The sequence below is a fragment of the Gorilla gorilla genome, chromosome 14 (assembly GCF_029281585.2).
Source record: "Gorilla gorilla gorilla isolate KB3781 chromosome 14, NHGRI_mGorGor1-v2.1_pri, whole genome shotgun sequence".
NCBI classification, from domain to species: domain Eukaryota; kingdom Metazoa; phylum Chordata; class Mammalia; order Primates; family Hominidae; genus Gorilla; species Gorilla gorilla.
This window is the reverse complement of record NC_073238.2, coordinates 115901926-115925510: the sequence shown is the minus strand read 5'-3', so window position 1 is coordinate 115925510 and position 23585 is coordinate 115901926. Positions and strand designations below refer to the sequence as shown.

Genomic DNA, 23585 nt, shown 5'->3' with positions numbered 1-23585 from the left:
AAGCCTAACAGAATAAAATCAATTACAAAGAAGAATGAATTTGAATTTTTAAACAAGTCAAAAATAACCACCAAAAATATTTTCTAAACAAAAGAAAATATGAAATACAACCTTAACTTACCATTTCAGTAAGAAAATGTCAAATGGACAAGATTTATTTGCTATATTTGGTTTTTGTTATCAACAATGCACACTGCTGGCAAGGAAGCACAGATACTGTGATATATTGCATGTGGCAGTGAAAATTTGTGTAACTTTTCTGAGAATTAGTTTTTTATTATATAAAATGACACTAAAAAGCTCTTACCCTTTGATCTTCTAATTGCATTTATAAAAATCTCTCCTAAGAAAGTAACCTGAGATGCATACAAAGATTGATCTTCAAAAAATGTTTTTTGTTGCATTATTTACTGTTTTGAAAATTTTGAAGCAGTTTTTCTGTCCAACCATAGTAGAATGACTAAGTAAATTTTGATATATAGTGGTTTATCATACAATTATCAAAACTATGTTTTTATAGACTAATTAGTGATGTAAGTCATGAGTGAGAGAAATGGTGATGATAAAATATTTTTAAAAATTTTACCAAACTATATTTGCAGCTGAATTCAATTTTGATTCAAGTACATTTGTATGCCTAGAAACAAACTGATAGAATGTTTAAATTACAAAACAAAATATATACATTTTTTGTTATATATATATATATAAAAAACCTGTTGTTTGAATTATTTTATGCTTCATATATTTTAGTATTTTGAGATTTTTTACTATGAAAATCTTCAAAAATGGAAACAGGTGGACTGATAAGTAGATATAAAACCTTAATTTATAGTTAAGCATCAGTGAGAAAAAAACTATTTTTTAAATGGCAAGTACATGAACAGATAAAGTTCTAAAAGAGAGAAAATACACACACACACGGACATGCTAGTTATATTTACAATAAAACTAATTTAGGTTTTTGACTTGTAAAATGTTTTATTAAAGTAAAATAATTTCAATTAAGTGTTTATTCATAAACAGCTATCAAGTTTATTTTTAAGGTATTAAAGTACTAAATAAGCACTATTGGAAGTGTGGCTTTGAAATTTATATCTGCAAAAGACCACATCATTTTTGATAAAGCTCTTTATTTGTGAGCTTGGTGAAGAGAAATGAGAAATCAAAGTTGATTACACAGGTTACTTTTTCACATGATAAGAGAAAGATACAGGGAGGAAGGAAGGCAGGAATTGGGTGAGATTTTAGAAAATCTCAGATTTAAAACTTTTAAAAATTAAGTATTGGGCATGAGGAAATGAGCAGAGAAAATAGTAGTCATATTTCCACATTTGTAAAGAGAAGAACAATAGCCAGGCAAACTCCATGTCTGAAGTGTGGTTTATTTTAATATGCAAAACATAAGCATTTCTCTGACCAAAGCTGCTTTCTATTTAAAGCTAAATATAAAAATATTATTCTTGAGCATAGTATTGTGAGAACATAGTGAAATTTCCTATGTAGATTCTGTGCTGTTTTAGTTACGGAAATATTTTTAATTAATCCTCCATTTAACAATGGGGCATACATCTGGGTTTTTCGAAGCACTGTTTTGTATATATTAGTAAATTATCATTGCACTGAAATGAAAATATCAATTTCATGTACAATTTTATAGCACATATTTGATTGACAATGAAATGCATTTAACTTATAAAAATTTAATATGGCTGACATTAGCAAAATCTCTTATTAAGAAATAGGTCATAAGTACTCCAAGAAACTTGACAATCTGTTCTGTGAAGAGCATTAATTCAAAAGTCCCCTATTTGCATAAATCTCCAGGTCTCATTTTCACAGCTGTTTGTTGTCAGCTAGACGGTTGCAGTTCAACATTATTTTAACATAATTGGTGGGAAGTATACCTTTCAACTAAAAATACCATGCTCTGCAAGAAAGATTGTCAGGGGTAAAATATAAGTTCATTCAGTTGATCTTGATATTTTTCCTTAAAATAAATATTTCTAATACAGGAACTTTAAGTCTCAAATTACTGAAATATTTTTATTATTAAAATATATTTTGTAATTTTGTATTTTCATAAAAATAAAAAGGTTATGTGTTCATATGTAAAAATGTTAATCAGTAGGGCTTATTTTAGCAAAGAGTAAAAAATACTGAGGATATCTATTTTTCATTAATCAGCCAAGCATTACATGGAGTGCAATATAGGTGTGCTGGAAAAAAGAGGATTAAAATTTTTAGATATTGCTGAGAATATGCATGTACGTTCTTTGTTTTATTAATTTTAATAATGGAAAGGGATCAGCAATTATTAGATCTTAAATGTCTTTTACCTGTAACACCCAAGAGCACAGCAGGAATCAAAGTCAAGAGATCTCAGCCTGGATACTGAGCAACACCATTTGCTACCTGTAAGCTGGAGTTCTTGATTTAAACCCTATGTACTTCAGCTCTCCATCTGCAGTAGGGGCCATTATATCTACAGTAATCACTTCACAGGGTCATTGCTAAGATTATATTAAATAATGGACAATTAACTGCTGTGGGAACTGCAAAGCACCATACAAATGCTAGTCCTGGTTCAGTGCCTGTTCTCATATCATTTCATCTTAGCTGCAATGAAATCCTAGTACAAATTCATGACCTTGTCCAGTTGTAATTTATGGTATAATACATAAAAGTTAACCCAAGCATAGCCAAGGAAAGAGACAGTTGGACATACCTACATATATTTTCATAACTAGCAAAAAGATTCGCTGGTTTTTGCCAAAGTGCTTCTGTTATTTTTTTTTCTTTTACTCTTGAAATTATATTTAAGTGTAGACTCCACTTAAAGTAATTTGCTGCTGGAATGGGCATAATGTTCTGATGTCTGCTTTGCTTCTAATTATGTTCAAGCTCATTTTGACATTTAGGGCCAATTACATTAGTCTAGATTCAGAAGACTTTTCCTTAGTCATCTAAAATTTGAACAATAAACAGTTTTTTTCTCCTCTCTCTTTATTCATTTAAGTGGAATGCTTGGCAACAAGCATATTTTGGGAATTGTAAAAGCAAAATAAATAATGTGGGTTCATTTTGAAAAAAGAACTACTTGGTCTTTCTTGCCAACATAAAAGGCAGTCACAGAATTCACTGAAACCACCAGTTTCAACTTTATTTCCTCCTAAATCACAAGGAATAAGGAATTATTTTACAGATATAGTGATATTTTAAATGCCTAAGTTCTATTAACATAAAGGTAATTGACTTCAACAGATCTCTAATTTCAAAAGCATTCATACATAGAGAGATATGTATAAAAATAGCTACAAAATCTTTATCATTTAAAAGTCACTCATAATTAAACTCCCCAGACTAGGACTCTACACCAAAATTCAGTTAGTGTTCCATTTCGTTTTAACATCCAGTCATGTGATGACTTATGACATAGAGCAAAGCACTTAATTTACCTGCCTCCTTATTTTCAGTCAATTTGCCAACTCTGCAATTTTTACTGTTGATTCAGTAGAAGACCCTGATGAGTTGACAGCACCAAAAGGCAATTCATAGCATCTGTTAGTAAGAAGTCACTGTAGCCTCTTTGTTTAACTTTTATAGGTAAGATCTGGCTTGGAAAAATAGACTGGAAAGTATATTGTAAAAAAAAAACAAAATTTTCCAATTGACTGTCATTATCAGTCAATAGATTATAGAATAGTAGACCTTTATAGGTGGAAGATATGTATTGTGTACTTCAAAGATGAAAGGAAATAATGTCTTTGAAAACACTGTCAAACTTTCAAAATTATGTATCTAAAAGAAATTCCTTAAAAAAATAGTTTATCCTTTATAATTTTTGAGCTTTATAAAAATGGAATCACACCATATATGACCAAACATTTTAAGTCATAAAGAATACACAGGAATTCTGGGCTGGGCACAGTGGCTCACGCCTGTAATCCCAGCACTTTGGGAAGCTGAGGTGCGTAGATCACCTGAGGTCAGGAGTTCAAGACCAGCCTGGCCAACATGGTGAAACCCCGTCTCTACTAAAAAATACAAAAATCAGCCTGGTGTGGTGGTAGGCACCTGTAATCCCAGCTACTTAGGAGACTGAGGCAGGAGAATCGTTTGAACCTGGAAGGTGGAGGTTGCAGTGAGCCAAGATCGTGCCATTGCACTCCAGCCTGAGCGACAAGAGCGAAACTCTGTCTCAAAAAAAAGAAAACATAGGAATTCCAGAATTTAACCACTGTGATAGAAGTTGCTTTTCCTTGGGACAATATTTTTAAGGCAGATTTCAAAATTATTATTTAAACTATTCTTTATATAATGCGTTATTATTTTTAAAGTATTCACATATATGTTATTTTGATTTTCAAAACAATCTTCGAGTGACAATGGGATTGAATATTTGAGAAAGGCTGGTCTCAGGACGGCTGCATGTTTTTCCCAAAGCCGTTAAGTAAGTCGGTGACTTAGACTCAGACCCTGTGAAAGCAGAGGCTGAGTACTTGGTTGTTGACCTCACTGATCTGCTGGCTTACAGAGCATCCTGGTCTGCATACTCAGCGATTCAATCTCTATCTTAAACGCAGTCCCTCAGCCATTCCTTCTAGAAAGGTGATCTCTTTAGAGTGAGAGCAGTGATGCAGGTGGCTGAAGTTACACCAGGGGGAGCAGCTTGGAAAAGCTCCTGGCTGATAGGCATGTACTAATGGGAGCAGGAGCTTTGTTGGCAGTGTCGAAGTCCCTTTGGAGGCTGTGTGAGGAGGGAACCCATTTCCCTGGGATATAGCTCTCTCCACAGGGCAGCTGGATGGCTAGGGGCAGCCATGGAGTATCAGATTCACCTAGGAATCGATATTTTTCCTGAGGGTTTCACAAAAAAAGACAGAGAGATGGAATTTGAAGAACTGGGAAGAGTGTGATTGAATTGTAGGGATCTGAAATAAAGAAATAGCTATGGTCAATGGCTCTAACAAACAGTACTATATTTATATTCCAAATTCCAAATCCACACTATGTGTATTTAGGTACAATTTAGTTTAGCCACAGTAAGTTGTGGCTTCTGGAGCTTTTATTTACCATAGGATGTTAAATACATTTCATGTCATCTTCACTGGTTTTCCTTAACCGCTAATTCTCCACAAGATCTTCATCCCGTCAGTTATGACTTTGCCAACCAATATACTTTTTAGAAATGTAATCCCAACATTAGGTACGACCAGCATTTACTGTATATCAATATTATCCTAAATATTGCTGTAGCTTTGAATAGCTGAATTAAGTTTTAAATAAAAGCAAAGGAATTATAAAACAAAATATTAACGGATTATGAGGTCAGTGGGTTTTTCTGAAGATAAAACTATTCTACTAATTATTGCTGTTTGGGAAAAATAGAAACAAGGAGACTGAGTAGATGAATCATTAAGGCAATTAAAAACAGAAGAGAAGTCACTTTTGCACTCCGTGAATACCATCAAGGCAAGTCTTCTGTTTTAGGGCTGTCTTATAGTAAGACATAACAGGGACTCTCTCAATAAAAAGGTTGAGCTACTATATAAATCATCAAGTGGATTTTATTTTGAAAGCAACTTTTTTTATAGAGAAAGAGTTCTTGAAACCAGTTAAAGATTTAAAAAGTAGATACAAGTTATGTTGTAAAATCAAAGTTATATGTGGATGATACGAGTTGTATTCCCCACCACATTTTAACATTTTTTAGTGTATATATTTTTAAATGAAAAAATGTACATTTTACATGTATTTTAGTACAAACAAGAAAAAAAAAGTCAGAAGTAATTTATCAAAACATATGTTTACACAAAAACTTGTATATAAATGTTCATAACAGCATTATTCATAATAGCCAAAAGGTAGAAACAACCCAAATATCAACTGATAAATAGATAAAATGTAGTATATCCATTAATAAAATATTATTTGGCAACAAAAGGGAATGAATTTCCAATGCATACTACAACATGGATGACCCCTGGCCACATATTGCGTGATTCCATTTATAGAAAATACCCAGAGTACAAAAAGCCATAGAGACAGAAAGTAGATGTCTTTGATTTCCAAAGGCTGAGGGAGGGAGGAATGGGGAATGACTGCTAACAAGTATTTAGCTTCTTTTGGGGATAAAGAGAATGTTCTTAAATTAGATAGTGGTAATGGTTGCACAACCATGTGAATAAACTAAAACCCACTTAATCGTACACTTTAAAAGGTGAACTTTATGGTATGCAAATTGTATCTCAAAAACCTATTTCTTTTAAAAGTCAGAAAAAAATAGTATAGACCCCTTCCATAGTTCCTTAGTCCTTTCCATTCTAGTCCTGAGAGTTACAGGTTTATTGTATACACTTTCAAGCATTTATATGCACACAAAAGCGTATCTATGTGCTTGGGATATAGCAAAGGGATGGTACTATGTATTCTACTTACTCTATTTTGACCAAAACCCAAGATGTTTAACCATTCTACTTTTTCTTAATATTTGACTATGTTTGAACTTAAATTGATATCCACACATACTAAAATACCAAAATATGCATTGAATCATCAAATTTCAAAGGTCATCCATGATATTTTTTAAGGGCTTAAAACTCCTTTGCATGATTTTTCAGCCTGTTTATTTCAGCATAGGAAAATACCCTTGCTTTGCCTTCACCTAACTAAGGAAGTCTATTAGAGATATTTAGGGTCAGAAATGGGTCCTTGGGGCTTGAGAGAGAAAAGGATCTTCTGCTATTGATGATCTGGCTCTGCCATGACCCTATGGCATGGGTCCTCAGTGGCCCTGTGGGAAGCCTGGTGTAGTCAACATGGCCTAGCCCACCTATGTTGATGTTTAAGGGGTGCTAGGAACAAAAGAGAAGCTATGGAGACTTTTGCTTATCCCCCTTTCTTCCCTCTTTGGTGGTCTTATTTTTATCCGACGCTCTTAATCTCAACTTATAACCGGAAAATACAGCACCAAAGTGTGAGGGCATTTAGGGGAAAACTGTTATCTGTTTTAGAAGTAATATCAAGGAAGATCAGGGACAAATGCAGAACTGGAAGCAAGGACTAAGGCTGGATTTAGCAGGATTTCCTGAAAGATTGGATGTAGGATGTGAGGAAATGAGATGAACCAAAGATGTCTTCAGGGTCATTGGCCTGAATAACTGGAAGAATAGATTTGCCATTTTCTTGGCTGGGAAGGAGTGCAGAAAGAACAGGTTTGAAAGTGGGGCATGAGGAGTTTCATATGAGACATCAAATACTTGAGATTCCTGTTATCTAACATCTGTCCAAGTAAAAATGTGGAGTTGATTCTGGAGGTGGGGCTGGAAATATAACTGTGGAAGTCATCAGAACATACAGGGGATGTGAAGGCATTACAATGGATGAGATCAAGCAGGTAGTGAGTATTGAGATATAAGAAAAGATCTGAGGTCAAGTACTGGAGCTCTGTAACATTTAGACGTTAGGAAATTGAGGAGAAACCAGCAAAGGAGCATGCAAAGGGCTGGCATTGGATTTTGTGGCTCTGTAGTGCAGTGCTCTGGCTCTTTTGGTGACTGAAAGATGCTTGTTCACTGCTTTTCTCTGTGTTTTCACCCGGAGCATCCCTGTGACATTTCTATATATATATATTTATTTATACTTTAAGTTCTAGGGTATATGTGCACAACGTGCAGTTTTGTTACATATGTATACATGTGCCATGTTAGTGTGCTGCACCCATTAACTCGTCATTTACATTAGGTATATCTCCTAATGCTATCCCTCCCCTCCCCCCCACCCCACAACAGGCCCCAGTGTGTGATGTTCCCCTTCCTGTGTCCAAGTGTTCTCATTGTTCAATTCCCACCTATGAGTGAGAACATGCAGTGTTTGGTTTTTTGTCCTTGCGATAGTTTGCTGAGAATGATGGTTTCCAGCTTCATCCATGTCCCTACAAAGGACATGAACTCATCATTTTTTATGGCTGCATAGTATTCCACTGTGTATATGTGCCACATTTTCTTAATCCAGTCCATAATTGTTGGACATTTGGGTTGGTTCCAAGTCTTTGCTATTGTGAATAGTGCCACAATAAACATATGTGTGCATGTGTCTTTATAGCAGCATGATTTATTTATTTATTTTTTCCAACTCTTTTTTTTATTATACTTTAAATTTTAGGGTACATGTGCACAATGTGCAGGTTTGTTACATATGTATATATATGCCATGTTGGTGTGCTGTACCCATTAACTTGTCATTTACATTAGCTATATCTCCTAATGCTATCCCTCCTGCCTTCCCCCACCCCACAACAGGCCCCAGTGTGTGATGTTCCCCTTCCTGTGTCCATGTGTTCTCATTATTCAGTTCCCACCTATGAGCGAGAACATGCGGTGTTTGACTTTTGTCCTTGCAATAGTTTGCTGAGAATGATAGTTTCCAGCTTCATCCATGTCCCTACAAAGGACATGAACTCATCAATTTTATGGCTGCATAGTATTCCACGGTGTATATGTGCCACATTTTCTTAATCCGGTCTATAATTGTTGGACATTTGGGTTGGTTCCAAGTCTTTGCTATTGTGAATAGTGCCACAATAAACATACATATGCATGTGTCTTTATAGCAGAATGATTTATAATCCTGTGAGTATATACCCAGTAATGGGATGGCTGGGTCAAATGGTAATTCTAGTTCTAGATCCCTGAGGAATCACCACACTGACTTCCACAATGATTGAACTAGTTTACAGTCCCACAAACAGTGTAAAAGTGTTCCTATTTCTCCACATCCTCTCCAGCACCTGTTGCTTCCTGACTTTTTAATGATTGCCATTCTAACTGGTGTGAGATAGTATCTCATTATGGTTTTGATTTGCATTTCTCTTATGGCCAGTAACGATGAGCATTTTTTCATGTGTCTGTTGGCTGCATAAATGTGTTCTTTTGAGAAGTGTCTGTTCAAATCCTTTGCCCGCTTTTTGATGGGGTTGTTTGTTTTCTTCTTATAATTTGTTTGAGTTCATTGTAGATTCTGGATATTAGCCCTTTGTCAGATGAGTAGATTGCAAAAATTTTCTCCCATTCTGTAGGTTGCCTGTTCACTCTGATGGTAGTTTCTTTTGCTGTGCACAAGCTCTTTAGTTTAATTAGATCCCATTTGTCAATTTTGGGTTTTGTTGCCATTGCTTTTGGTGTTTTAGACATCAAGTCTTTGCCCATGCCTATGTCCTGAATGGTATTGCCTAGATTTTCTTCTAGGGTTTTTATGGTTTTATGTCTGACATTTAAGTCTTTATTCCATCTTGAATTAATTTTTGCATAAGGTTCCTCATACATTCCTGTTGTGCTTTCACCCTGTACTCTCTGGTTCTCACCCTGTTCTCATATATCCAAGGAAGATGATACACTCTAATTAGAAACAACAACTGAACTCAGCTAATTATTTTCAAAATCTTTCTTCTCCATTAGGTGAAAATCATTGCAGTCTGTTTATTCAATATGTTTTCTTTTCCACTTAAATTCTGTTCATGCAGAGACTGATTCCTGGGAACATCAATGTGCTGGCAACTTTGACTTTGTAATTTCCCTTTTGTTGCCCCACTCAACTGCATGGCTGATCTCCATTCATTTGTTCACTTCCAGAGCCTACTGTTGGCAATCTGACTTTTCTTCATAGTTTCCCATTAAAATTCACTAGAGATGCTTTTGATTTACTTATTTCTTCCCTGGCAGGGTAGAGTTGCTTGTTCCAGATCACCTCATAGCAAACTGGACCATTCTCAAGTAAACTGCTCATCCCTGGTGCAGTTATCAGCAGGGAGGCATCTGCAGCATTAACAGTGATTGACCTGTATAGTGATGTTTAATATGTGATAATGTTACTAGCAGCAAACAAAATAGCACTTGTAAACACAGTTGTTTACTCATACTTACATGTATAGGTTTGGACTTGAGGGGTAAAATAGCAAAATAGAGCAAAATTACCCAACTCCCCTGCCAATAAAACCTAAGGAAATGAATAAAATGACCTGAGAAAATTATACCAGCATAACCACAGTAAGGAAGAGCTACAATTTCATGCCATTTTCTCTGAATAGCAGCTAGGAGGAAAGAAAAGAAGAGAAAGATGAAGGAGGAGGAAAAGGAAAGGGTCGCGGAGGAGGAGAAGAGAATGAGAGAGAACGTGAATATTCTAGGCTCATCCCTTAAGACTGTCTTCCGGAAGAAGTTAAGAAGAAATAAACTTGGAAAAAACAACTAAACCGTATACTCAAATTCCCCAATCTGTGAAGTCTGTGGCCAAAGGGCTATGCGGAGCCCTGGAAAGTGATAAGAACCACTCATGTGTAGAAGCCACTTGTTCCAGAGGCAAAATAATCCACTAGATCTCACCATTTTTATTTTTTTCAGCTGAGAAGGCTTGAGAGTGAAGGCAAAATGTCATACCTTCTGAAAATGAATCATCTCCCATTCTGCTACAAAAATGTAGCGTAATGAAAATATGAAGAGACAAAAACAGAAGCTTCAAGAGTACAGGAAGCTCAGGATAAAGAGGGGTGTTGAAAGCCCCAGGAGTTGTCCTATTCGCCCATACAGAGAACCAAAACCAACAGGAGGACATTGACTTATCCCTCACCTGGAGTCAGTGGAGTGGGAATGATGGCTGGAGAGAGGCCAGTGAATTTGGGGAAGTGAACACTTAGGACTGATTAGTTCTGGTTGCAATAAAGATTTCCTGAATCTACCTGAATTGAAGAAATATCTGAAGCCTGATATTTCAAGCATAATTGCCCATACACAGCCTCAGCTAATACTTCTCTCCCTGTACCCCTCTCCTCATACTGAAACAGTAAAACACAGAGAAGAAAACCTCGTTGATAAATTGAAAAAGGACGCTAATGAGTGGGATGAGATATCTGGAATAATTCTCTGCCCCTGTATTAGAAAGAATAAAAGATCTAGATAATAATGTTGAAAGTGGAAATTTTGGCAACTGTGGAACCAGTCTAGAAAGAAATTAGTTCAAATTAAAACAGGTAGTGAGAGGACCCCAAGAATAATATCTATGAGAGTAAGAATCAAATGGTTTCTGGGCAATTGATGGTTTAAAGAAAGAACATCCGTAGGATAGTAAGAAGGGTTTATTCTAAATGATAAGTGTAATGTGTGAGAATCTGGAAGCTACTTGAGATAGAAGAAAGAAAGAATATATTTATTTTCCCAATGAGACATGTGAGAAATAGTCAGAAAATCTCAGCAAAAACAAAACCAAACCAAAAATTGTATTAAAAAAACAATGGCTCAAATAACGTGAGTTAAATTGGCCCAGATTCTGAGCAATTAATGGAAAGTAAGGAAGGTTCCATTTAACCTTGACCATTTACTGTCTAATAGAGTCTTGGAGGGGGAAGTATAATTTTAGAACATTACCTGGCCCAAGAGTGAGCAATGTTTTCATAGGAAACATTGACTATCAACATATTATCAACCTGCTGAGAAGCACGGATGACCCAATTATGATAGAAAAACAAAATGTAAATATTGTCAAACTTGAGGATATAAATGTATACATGACACGAGATGGAAAATGAAAGCAGAGAGAAGAGGTGACCTGACAAGTGGCAATGGTAATACCTTCATCTCACACTGGAAGGGGTCAAGTCTTTCTAGTTTGATGGAAAAAGAAATCGAGATTTACATACAAATTTGGGAGTGGTTAAGGGAAGTGGGGAGTGATGTTGTGCCTGAATGAAATCTTCACATATCATAGCAGAAGTCTATGTCTAAAGTGGATAAATCAAGAAATCCTAAATAGAGATAGGCATAACGCCATCAGAAGTGAAAACAAAAAATTCCAGTCTCATTACTTATACCAAAATAAATTTCAGATTTAAACTGATTTAAACAGCCAATTCAGGTTCAACATGTTTAAAATAATAAAGCAAGGAAAGTGTCAAACTACTGCATAAAACCACGGGTAAATTTATGTCTAATCATGCAGTGAGAGAAGTCTTTTTAAGCAAAATAAAAACACTTAAAAGGAATGACAAATTAGACCACACTGAAATTTAAAACTGATCTTTGCAAAAATATAAGAAATGTATAGGAGAAAATGCACTGAACATACATGGCAGATAAAAGATGGGTTTTCTTATTTGTAAAGAGTTGGTGGAAACCAATAAAGAAAATAAAATGGTCAACAGGGCAGAAAAATGGAATAACATGCGAATAGGTAGTCCAGAGAAACAACTTCCTCTCTGCCTTCTTTTCACTGAAACTCTACTCCTGTGAATTACTGAGGTCAGTTGCTTCATTTTCCCAAAACTGTTCTTGATTCACCCAAGAGGACTAAATTGGCTCTTCTCTGTTGCCCGTCAGTAGTTTAACCATATTTTGCTTACACACAAAAGTTACTATTCTTCCCTTTCTTTTTATTTTCTTTTTTCTTTTTTGAGACGGGATCTCGCTCTGTTGTCCAGGCTGGAGTGCAGTGGCACAATCTCAGCTCACTGAAACCTCCGCCTCCCAGGTTCAAGCGATTCTTCTGCCTCAGCCTCCCTAGTAGCTGGGATTACAGGCGACCATCACCACACCTGGCTAATTTTTGTATTTTTAGTAGAGACGGGGTTTCACCATGTTGGCCAGGCTGGTCTGGAACTCCTGACCTCAAGTGATCTGCCCGCCTTGGCCTCCCAAAGTGCTGGGATTACAGGCGTGAGCCATCACGCCCAGCCAGTATTCTTCCTTTTTGAGAATTGATCCTGTTCATCTTTTTCTTCCCCTCTCAATTATACAATTCTTAAGGGAAGAAACTATGTCTTACTCCACTCAATCCCCAATGCATCAAACCTTTAGTAACCACTACTAATCCTTGTTTGAATAAATAAAGAGCACAGGCCCTATGGACAATGTAAGTCAGTAAGTGCACTTGAGTCACTATCTCAAGCACACTACCATTTGAATTTAAATTTCTGGATAAAAATCTCCACAAAACTGATAAGGCACCCTTCAAGCGGGACACAAGTTAATTTTCAGCCTCTAATAGAAGTATTTGTTGGCACTACCTTTCATTGGTTTATTCATTTCAGCAGCTATAAGCACACAGATCCCATTGTCACAGAAAGCTTTGTTCGCAAATATAATTTAGTGCATCTCACAATGTGAGCTTTCAGGTGGTTGAGCTGTGTGGAAATTAGATTTTTTTTCTCCTGAGACTCTGAAATGAAAAGAGGATAACCCCAGTGCTCTTGCCCACATCGCGTATCTCACAGCAACAGATTACAATCCCATAACTCCACGTTCCCAAGCATCTACTGTGTTGATCAAATGTAATGCAACAGATGAAAAAACATCAGCTGGTTCATGCCCAAGACAGCTGAAAGGTGCACTTACATTTTTAGTCTCCAGATACCAAAATAAATCTGTTGGGCTTAATCATGAGTTGTCCTGCTACTTTTGGGGAAAGAAAGCCATGTCCAGTGAAATTTCTTTTATACTGGCAGGCATTTTGACTCTTCACCTATTGCTGTTGAATCTCCAGGATATGTATATGTTTTCACACTGATACCTTCATTGAAGAAAATACAGCAATCTGATATTTTTATGTGAATCATCTTTGGAATTCGTGTTCCTCACCTTTGGATATAATAAATATTCAAGAGAAAAAAAATACAGGAAAAAAATAATTGCCCTCAAATGAGTTCTGAAATACTTATAAGGATAAGTGATGTGTTGAAAAATTCTCAAAAGCAATTTTAGAAGGAATAATTTTTGCAGAGAGTGGCTGTCTCTTGGGCACCATGGCAAGAAAAATAGTATATTGCCGTTGGTGATGCTGGGGTCAAGTATCAATAACAACATGCTTCATATTTTCATGAACAAAACACTTCTTCATAAGGTAATGCGATTATAGAAAAATCAACTCAAGGTAAAAATAATTACTTTGCACATGGACAAAGGATAAGTGGAAGAACTTATCTTCTAGTTCGTGGTTCATTTAACAATTAATTGCTCCTTTTTCAAATAGGTCGACTGTGTTCTGGGCCTTGAACAGTGTACCTCTAAGAAAGTTTGTTATCCTTACTGAAGGAAATTATAGTTAGGTCGCTTCTCAGCCTTTTGGCTAAGATCAAGTGTGAAAATTATACTTAGATTACTATGTAATTAGGCCTGGTAGATCCTGGGTAGACTTGACTGAATGCAGGATGCAATATTTGGAAAAGTACTTACTTTGGAGTCCTAATGCCTGGGTGCTACTTCTATTAGTGCCAGAAATTAATAGAGTGACTTTGGGATAATCACTTAACATCTTTGAGCCTCATTTTCCTTATCTTCAAAAAAAAAAAAAAAAAAAAAAAGAAGGAATCAGATTAAATGATCTTTACCAGATTAGATCTATCTTTAGGTCCCCCAGTGTAACTGGGTTTCTGTCTTGGTCTCAGTCCATCTTTGCATTATCCTGGACTTTATTTATTGGAATCCCAATATCTGAGAATTCAATTTATGTCTTTATCATACTGAAGTCTATAAAGATATTTTTAAAGAGTCACTAGACTCCAGTGGGGCAACTTGCTCCAGATATCATTGTAGTCTCATTAAAAAGTATTTATTGACTACTAATGTGTATAGGATACATGAGTTGGAGACTCACAGATACACATATATTTAATTAGAAAAATATGTAAGAATGAAACTAGCCAAAGATCTTGGCAGAAAGTTTATGAGATTTTTAGATTGGCTGGCCTTTGTTGGAATGCTCTATTTTTTATTTCTTTTTTTGTTTGTTTGTTTGTTTTTTTGGTCTTGGCTTCTTCCGTGATCTTGACCCTGTGCCTTGAAACTTTTTTTAAATCATGAAAAATGTGTTTGTCTTCAAGCTGTCCAGTGTGGCAATATCACTTAGAAATATTTCTTTTTTAAAGAGTCCCATATTTTTAATATGATAGCTAAAATAATATGATAGAAAGGTACCATAAAAATAAAATTATATGCCTTTATATACCTTAGACAAGTGTAATTCACTATAAAAATAAGTTTCTCTTAGCAGCAGGAACAAAGAAAAAGTAATCTGTTGAAAATGTTAGATAGCTTGCTGAAAGGAAAAAAATTAACGGCAAAAACCAAAGATCTTGAATTTGTTTCTAATTTGCTCAACAGCATTTACTGCGAACAAAACTAATTTTAATTCAGGGTAATTATTTTCTTATTCCACATCAAATAGTTAAATATCACATTTTTAAGATCTTTATTCTCATATCTTTCCTATGTGTTGAATCAAGACTGTTCTTGCCCTGCTCAGATAAAAATCAATAATATTGAGATCAAAGTCTTCAAACATCACATGCTAATTTGAGGTTGTATGCAAGCCTAAAGCTAGTGTGTTCTTTGTTCTTTTCCTCTTAGGCATTTATGTCCATGTTCCAGATCCTCACCCAGGAAGGATGGGTGGACGTAATGGACCAAACTCTAAATGCTGTGGGACATATGTGGGCACCCGTGGTTGCCATCTATTTCATTCTCTATCATCTTTTTGCCACTCTGGTGAGTTCAGCATTTTTTTTTCAATTATATCTTGGAATTTATAATGGGATGAACATCAACAGATATTTGGCCTATTGTCAATTTCAAAATGGGAGCCAAAGGACTAATGCAGACTAGTCTGGTTGGATGAGATCCCTCCTTCCATTCTAAGTTTCTACACATCAAAGAACTGCTTGATTTGTTAAGTTAGATATTTTCTCCATCAGGTACTAGTGTTTGCAAGAGGGAAAACAAGACAGAACAAAATGAAAATCTCACATTTACATACCAATTTAAGTATCCCCAAGCATTCACACCTAGATGATCTCAGGATCAAACCGGAACTCCATTATTATTTTTTTTCTCATGTAGAGACGCTGTCTTCAGTTTCACTGCGTCCTCTTCACAGCTGTAATTAAACTGAAGACAGAAGCTATAGACCTCAGGGTGCAGTCAGTTAATTAGAAATCAGCACAGTGTTTTTGTGCTATGTGCGACTGGAAAAAAAACACATGGAAAAAAATAAAACACATTGCTGCAAATATTGTAAAAGCACAAGAAAACTGAATACCAAAGTCCAGTAAGAACCGACTTCTGTCACACAAGCAGATTTTTCTCTTCAATATACTTCCATTAAAAACAAAGAAAAAATGTTATGAAATGCAGCCTGTGACTTACTAAGGAATGTAATACCAAATGCTCATCTCTATGTAATAAATTTGTTCATATTTAAGAAGCAAACCTAAGTTCTAACATCACGTTAGAAGTTCCAAGTTGAGGACTCAAATGTTTCCCTTTATCAGGAACACAAGAAATAAATACAACTGCTACTATTGTTTTTGGCAATATGTCTTACAGTTACAAAATATCTTACAATATTATTGCTAATCTTTGGAACACCCGATTAGATAGTATTCCCAGTTAACAGATGATAAAACTGAGACTCAGAAGAGTTTAGTAATTTATCTGATGTCACATGGAATGTAAATATGACCAGAGTGTTCCCAGGTCTGTCTGATCTAGATTTGGCCCTTAGTCTTGCAGCTAATTATTATTGCTTCCCTGGGTAATGAAGTTTAAAGTTGTCTGAAAAAATGTCTTTGTCAAATCAAACTTCTGCCAAAGAATCACTCACATCAAACAAATTACATATAATCCCTAAGGTCAGTTTTAATTCTAAATATCTGTGAATGAAATAAGTCCTTGATAAACTAGATGTAACTTAGAAGTTGTGTTTGCTATAGACAGACAGAGGCTTTCAAAACTAAGACATGTCCACCAAAAAGTTAATGAGAATTCATTGTTACATGGTGTGAAGTCATGGGCTCAAACAGTAGAACTACATAGACATAGTTTTGGCCTTTTTATACATGGAGTTGACTTTTAAAACATTCACGAAAGATAGGAACATTGTGCAATAGGAATGGAAGCCTGGCTTGCAAAGCTGAATCTGGCTGTGCTGGTGTTTGCACAACACTTAGCCCTGGGGTCTTTGCATCTTCCCTTCCAGGACCTTTAAGCCTGTGCCATTTATTCATTCATGCATGCATTTACACATCATTTATGCATTCAGCTAAGTTTATTAAGCTACTTGTGTTTAAGTTACTCTAAAACTATGGAATTGCTCAGACTGTTGATTGTGGGTTAAATGCAGGATAGATTTCATTGAAATCATCTATGTCAGGGAATATCAATCTAATTATTTTATAGTAATCAACCTAATCGTTTTCCTAATAAAGCAACAAAATGGTTTACTTCCCTCACTGAAAATGTTTCACGCTCAGATATATGTTAGATTCTTAAATCAGAGACACAAAAAATGAAAGCTGGAAGAAAAAACTAGCCTATTAAATTATTTAGTAAAGTAATATTTTTTCAAGTGAAAATTCTACTGGGGTCACTAATATAATAAAATAAAATATTAAAACTGGTATATAGCCTTCTTGGGCAATCTAAGTCTTCTTTATGGGCTAAAATATGGCACTGGTTATAAAACACTTAAAGTTCATCCAAGGATTCCTGGGGTTCACCTGAGGCTTTAGGAATCCACAGAGCACAAGAAGAAAACCAATCTCTAATTCTACTCTTTCCACTTACTGATTTAAGTATCTACCCAAAACATCTGTTCTAACTTTTTTATTGCAATTTTCAAACAACAGTTATAAGTTAAAACTGAAAATTGAAATAACTTGTTCTTTTATTCACACTTTTTAAAAGTCTGTAAGGCAATTGAGAATTCAGAAGTCTACATGTTAACGAGAACAGTTTGGTAAATGTAATGTCGTACAAGACTATGAAATTGGAGGGCAAAAATCCAGATTCAGGTTCTAGCTCTGCTGGCCACTCGATATCTGATTTCTGAAGACTCACATAACTTCCCTGATCTCTCTGTTGTTTGTATCGGAAAGTGAGGATAATAATTCACAATACACCCAGTTTCCAAGGTTGTCCTGTATCTGCGAGTTAACCCTGCATTTCTGAGGATGTTTTAGAGCACCAGCACTGAGCCCCTTTAAATGTAGATAAGACGGTTTGTGCATTTAAAGCCATATATTAATAAATGTTAAATTTATATGCTGTTCAGATATTTTTAATTTACACAAGTATCATTTATTAGGGTATCATTTATGCCCCTTCCTGAATTAATTTCCACTCTTCTTCTTTCTCTCCTTCCCTATACCTCTTCTCCCAGGCAATGACTATGATAATTTTAATATAAATTCATTTTCCAATTTTTAGAACATATTTCACTAAGTTTAATATTCTGTCATTCAGTAGAAGACTCAGTTTGTGTAACACTAAAGAGAAAAACAATTAAACTATACACATAGAGGATAAGGTGCATCCCTACTTCAGAGTTTTTAAAAGGTGAAAGTAAATGTGCATCTTAAAATCAATGAAATGCAGAGGTTTCCCACACATATATGCATCCATTAAAAATATAGTATTTAGGGCCAGCACGGTGGCTCATGCCTGTAATCCCAGCACTTTGGGAGGCTGAGGCAGGTGGATCACCTGAGGTCAGGAGTTAAAGATCAGCCTGGCCAACATGGTGAAACCCTATCTCTACTAAAAATACAAAATATTAGCCAGGCATGGTGGTGAGCACCTGTAAGCCCAGCTACTCAGGATACTGAGGCAGGAGAATCACTTGAATCTGGGAGGTGGGGGTTGCAGTGAGCCGAGATCATGCTATTGCACCCCAGCCTGGGCAACAACAGTGAAACTCCATCTCAAAAAAATATATATATATACACACACACAGACACACACACACACACATATGTGTGTGTGTGTATATATGTATATATGTGTATGTATATATGTATATATGTGTGTATATATGTGTATATATGTGTGTATATGTGTGTATATATATGTGTATGTATATATGTATATATGTATATATGTGTATATATGTGTATGTATATATGTATATACGTGTGTATATATGTGTATATATGTGTGTGTATATATATGTATACATATAGTATTTTCAACTTAAGGTTACCATCTAAATACATTTTATGCCCCAAATTCTGAAGATTAATATTAAGTTTTCTTAGTTTGCAAAGCACTGCTCCAGTCAACTGATGGCCATCCCTAGGGGAGTGGTCTGGTAATACATACTTCTCTCCCTATAAGTCCATGCTGGGGCCAAGTTATACATGGTCATGTGTTTCCCTCCTTATCAATTATTTGTAGCAGCAATTTTTAGAACAAATGGTATCAAACTCAACATATATTCTGCAGTTAAATTTTTCACTGGCTATTTTTTTCTGAGATCTTTTTATCTTACTCCACATGAAGCTAATTTGATCATTGTTATAGAGAGCCGTATGGTACTCCGCAGACTGTGAATATGCCATATTTGTTTATCAGTTCCCTTTCTGATGGCTATTTAGGCTGTTTTCCAACGTTGTACTTTTATAATGCTGCAATACATTTATGTATCATGCCCACTTATGTGAATTTCTCTAGGATATATGTCCAAAAGTAGAATGCTTAGGTCTTAGGTACTGCCCAAATTGCTCTATAACAGGGACCTGCAAGCCCAGATACCAAATCCAGCCCACCACCTGTATTATACAACCTGTGAGCTAAAAATGGTTTCTATAATTTAGTGGTTATACAAGTACCCACATAATATCCTCAGTATTGCCTCATGACCCTCAACGTCTAAAATGTTTACTGTCTGGACCTTTAAGAAAACACTGTGGACTCCTGCTCTATAGATAAATTGTGCTAATTTACCCTCCCAAGTGCAATAGTTGAGAATTCCTGTGTTCTTACACTCTCACTTAGACGTCACATTGTTTGACATGTGAGGTTTTGGCAATCTTATGAGTGAACACTGGTATCAATTGGGCTTGCATTTTTGCATTTCCATAATTATTAATAAGGGAGCACCTCTTACTACGTTTATTGACCATCTTTTTTGTGACTCAATTGTTTGCTTTACCTATTTTCCTAAAAACTAATTTGTCTTAACTCATTTATTGGATATTTATTGGATATTAATCTCTTGACTATTACATGTGTTGCGAATATCCTCTCTTAGGCAGTATTTTGTCTTCCAGTTTGTCTGTGATGTCTTTTGACATTCTATATATTTTTATTTCATTTTTAGTTAACAAATAATAATTGTATATATAGTAGTCCTCCTTTGTCCCCGAGGGAAACTTTCCAAGATTCCCAGTAGATACCTGAAACCATGGATAGTACAGAACCCTATATATACTATGTTTTTTATTATACATACATAACTTTGATAAAGTTTAATTTATAAATGAGGCATAGTAAGAAATTAACAATAATAACAAAATAGAACAGTTATGACAATATACTGTAATAAAAGTTATGTGAATATGCATTCTCTCTCTGTCTCCATCTCTCCTTTTCAAAATGTCTTAATATTTTCAGGCTGTGGCTGACCACAGGGAACTGAAACTACAGAAAGTGAGACAGTGGATAAGGGGGGGCCTACTGTATTTATGGGGTACAATGTGATGTTTTGATACATGTATACATTGTGGAATGATCAAATTAGGTCAAAACTATCGGCTTTTCACTGATGGTCTGTATTTATTTTGACCTCATGCATAAGGAATTCTTTCCCACCTGAGGTAATACAAATATTTTACTATGTCTTCTTCTAATTGTTTATAATTTTTGCTTTTCACCTTTAAGTCTTTAGCTCATCTCTACTTACTAGTTAGATATAGCATACGCTAGATAAAATATACTGTTTAAATAAAACTCAAATCAATTTTTCTCAGATTTATATGAGAAACTGCAAGCTTTAGAATATTTATTTGATTTATCTGATTATGAAGTCTAACACAAAAAAGGTAAACTGTTCGAACTTTTAAATTTCTAAAGTATTTTTTAAATGATACATAATTTAATAAAAGGAAACACTATATAACTAAATTAAAACAAAGATTATCACTTCTATACTACCCAAAAAAGTCTAATACTGAAGTCACTTCCCCAGTTCACAAAAAAATTTGCTTAAAACATGATCAGCAGTTGTTTTTCTTTTCCTTTATACCCTTAGACTAACAGTTACTGTAATGGGCTTTATGAAGTGAGTTCAATTTGATTTGATACAGTTTTACTGAACCTCTACTACCACGTGCAGGTACTAACCTACGTCCTGGCCAAAGTGGGAAAGAGCTTAATTCATGTCCTCTTAGGGGCTACAAATAATTGGAAATTAGCAATAACGAACACAGACAGGCTAACCAACAAACAAATAAAACCAGTGGTTCCAAGGCCTAAAGATGCAAATGTTAAGAGAGGCATGTGTACATTGCTACTTGCTATGTGATCAATAAACATCTGCTTCCCAGTTGTTCCCAATCTGCCTTATGAGAAATATCAAAAGTAGTGGCAGTGAAACAGCTGGAGATAGTCTGTGGGCTAACATATAAACACATGCGTGAGGGTGACAGGTCTGTGTTACACACACATTGCATGCCCCTAAAAACTAAACTTCACAAGTTAAAATATTCCATAAGCCTGTCTTTAGAGCTGAACTTACCTTAAAATGAGCATTTTTGTTTAATTGTATGTTTCTTTTTACAAAATGCTACAACGCATTTTAACCCAAATGGGTGAGAAGGGAAAAAAAAAGTAGTCTGTGTAAACATACAAGCTCTGATGTGTCTTTTGTTCACACCGAACAGTGGTGCCATACAACTTGGTGAGTTCCTGATTTAGTCTTCCCAGGGACAGGCATGTGCCAAGCAGCGAAAAATAAAATGTGGTTGCAGCTTGTTCTGGAATAAAGAACAGCAGGCTATTTCATCACCCCTGGGGGCACCAATTTTCAGCCCACAATGAAAATCAAGCTGAAGTATATAGCAAATGCATATTCATAACCTCCATGTATTGTCCCTTTCAAACATCTCTCTCTTCCGCCAGGTATGTATTCTGTATTTCTGTCCTGACTGATTGCAGTTTATTGAATGCTTGTTAAATTCATCTTTTTCCCCACCTTTGCCAATGATTTGGGGATAAGGACTATGGAAGACCTAACAAGTTGAAAGACTCCATTTTTCCTGCAATGTTTTTCTGTCTATTACTGTTTCAAAGGAAAGCCCTGTGCTGTGAATACTGAAAAGAGAGAAAATGTAATTAAGCGTTCATTGTGGGTAGTCTTTTTGTTACCTTTGAAGTGCTGAAATTAACACAGCAATCTCTTGATTTTGCCTCGGTAGTGGCAGCTTGCTGAGAATAGTCATATTTTGCTGACACAAATGGGCATTCCAAAGTGTAAATTAAATAACTTGATTGTATAGAATTCATTTAAAAGTGCATCTGTGTTGAACCTATCCCATTTTACACTGCGCTGATTACATTTGACTTTTTGTTGACCCATATAAAAAGTGAAATTGTTTCATACCACAGGCGGCAAGACAGCTTAGGATAGGGTGATTATAAATGGTAAAAAGGAAAAGAAAAACACAAGAGTGTGGGACATTGATTCCTGCTGTGTTTCTAGTGTATATTTGAAAATAATTTAAAGATAGAAATTATTAATAAAGTTCACAGCAAAGAAGAAAATAAGATTAAAGGTGAAATTTCAGCTAAAGGGACATCTTTAAGCTATATAAAAGGAAAAAATCATAAAATTAAACTTTATAAAAAGAAAGAAAAATGAAAAGGGAAAGCTATATAGGGTAAGGTCATGGCTATCCGCAGAGTCAGAGAGAATGTAAAATAGGATATGTTGCTACAGGGAGAGAAGTTTTCAACCAGAAAATCCATTGTGAATGACAAGGCTGCCCTCTTGCAAAAATAAATCATACTTTTCAGCTGTTTGAATCATGCTAATCCAAAAGTCTTATTCTGAGGGAATGAGAACTATGTTATGTTAGACAAAATGATCTGCATCACAACAAAACTGGAAGAAATAATTATACTTGTAAATTTAACTATTTCAGTAATTTATTGAATTTGACTGAAATTTATTGTAGTTAAATAGAAAAAAAAATAAATATATCTGTGGTCACATGTATAAAACTTAAACAGAGCAAATAACTACCACAGCATTAACTGAGGTGAATCTGGGCTGTTTCAGAGGAGAAAAAGGAAAAGGAGGTATTAGAGAAAGAGGAGCATCATAAAGAATATTAGAGAAATCAAACGCCTGTGAGACCCTGGTCCAGGCACCAGTTTGAACCTGGAAAATTACGCTTTTGAAATCCACTAAGCTGAAAGGTCAAAATTCTATATGTCATTCATAAATATTCTGAGAGAGACTTCCCAGACTTCAGCAGGCCTGATAATGTGGCATTTTCCACACTGAATGCATTGTCAATGCTAAACATACCTTAGCAATGGGCATTATAATCTGAGGGAAATAAAGAATTAGATATCTGAAATACATTGTTATTCTCCACTTTTTCATTGACATCACTGATTCATAATGTATCAATATCGATCATAAAATTAAAAAGTGGATACATACATCAGCTGTATATTACACAGTAGAACAAATGCTGTGTTGCATATTAATATCATCAAATGCTATAGACCTGTTAAAAGTGCCAAATAGTAAATGCATGA

General features: G+C 35.3%; 1 protein-coding gene across 7 annotated transcripts in view; it reads left to right on the top strand.

Annotated features, from left to right (window-relative positions):
- The window catches only part of NALCN (sodium leak channel, non-selective), a 363332-nt gene that overhangs the window by 209164 nt on the left and 130583 nt on the right, over window positions 1-23585 (top strand). For all 7 annotated transcript variants that reach the window (XM_031001413.3, XM_055359447.2, XM_055359450.2 and 4 more), the window contains exon 14: window positions 15393-15530. In XM_031001413.3, the coding sequence (XP_030857273.3) occupies window positions 15393-15530 (138 nt within the window). The remainder of the gene's footprint in view (window positions 1-15392; window positions 15531-23585) is intronic.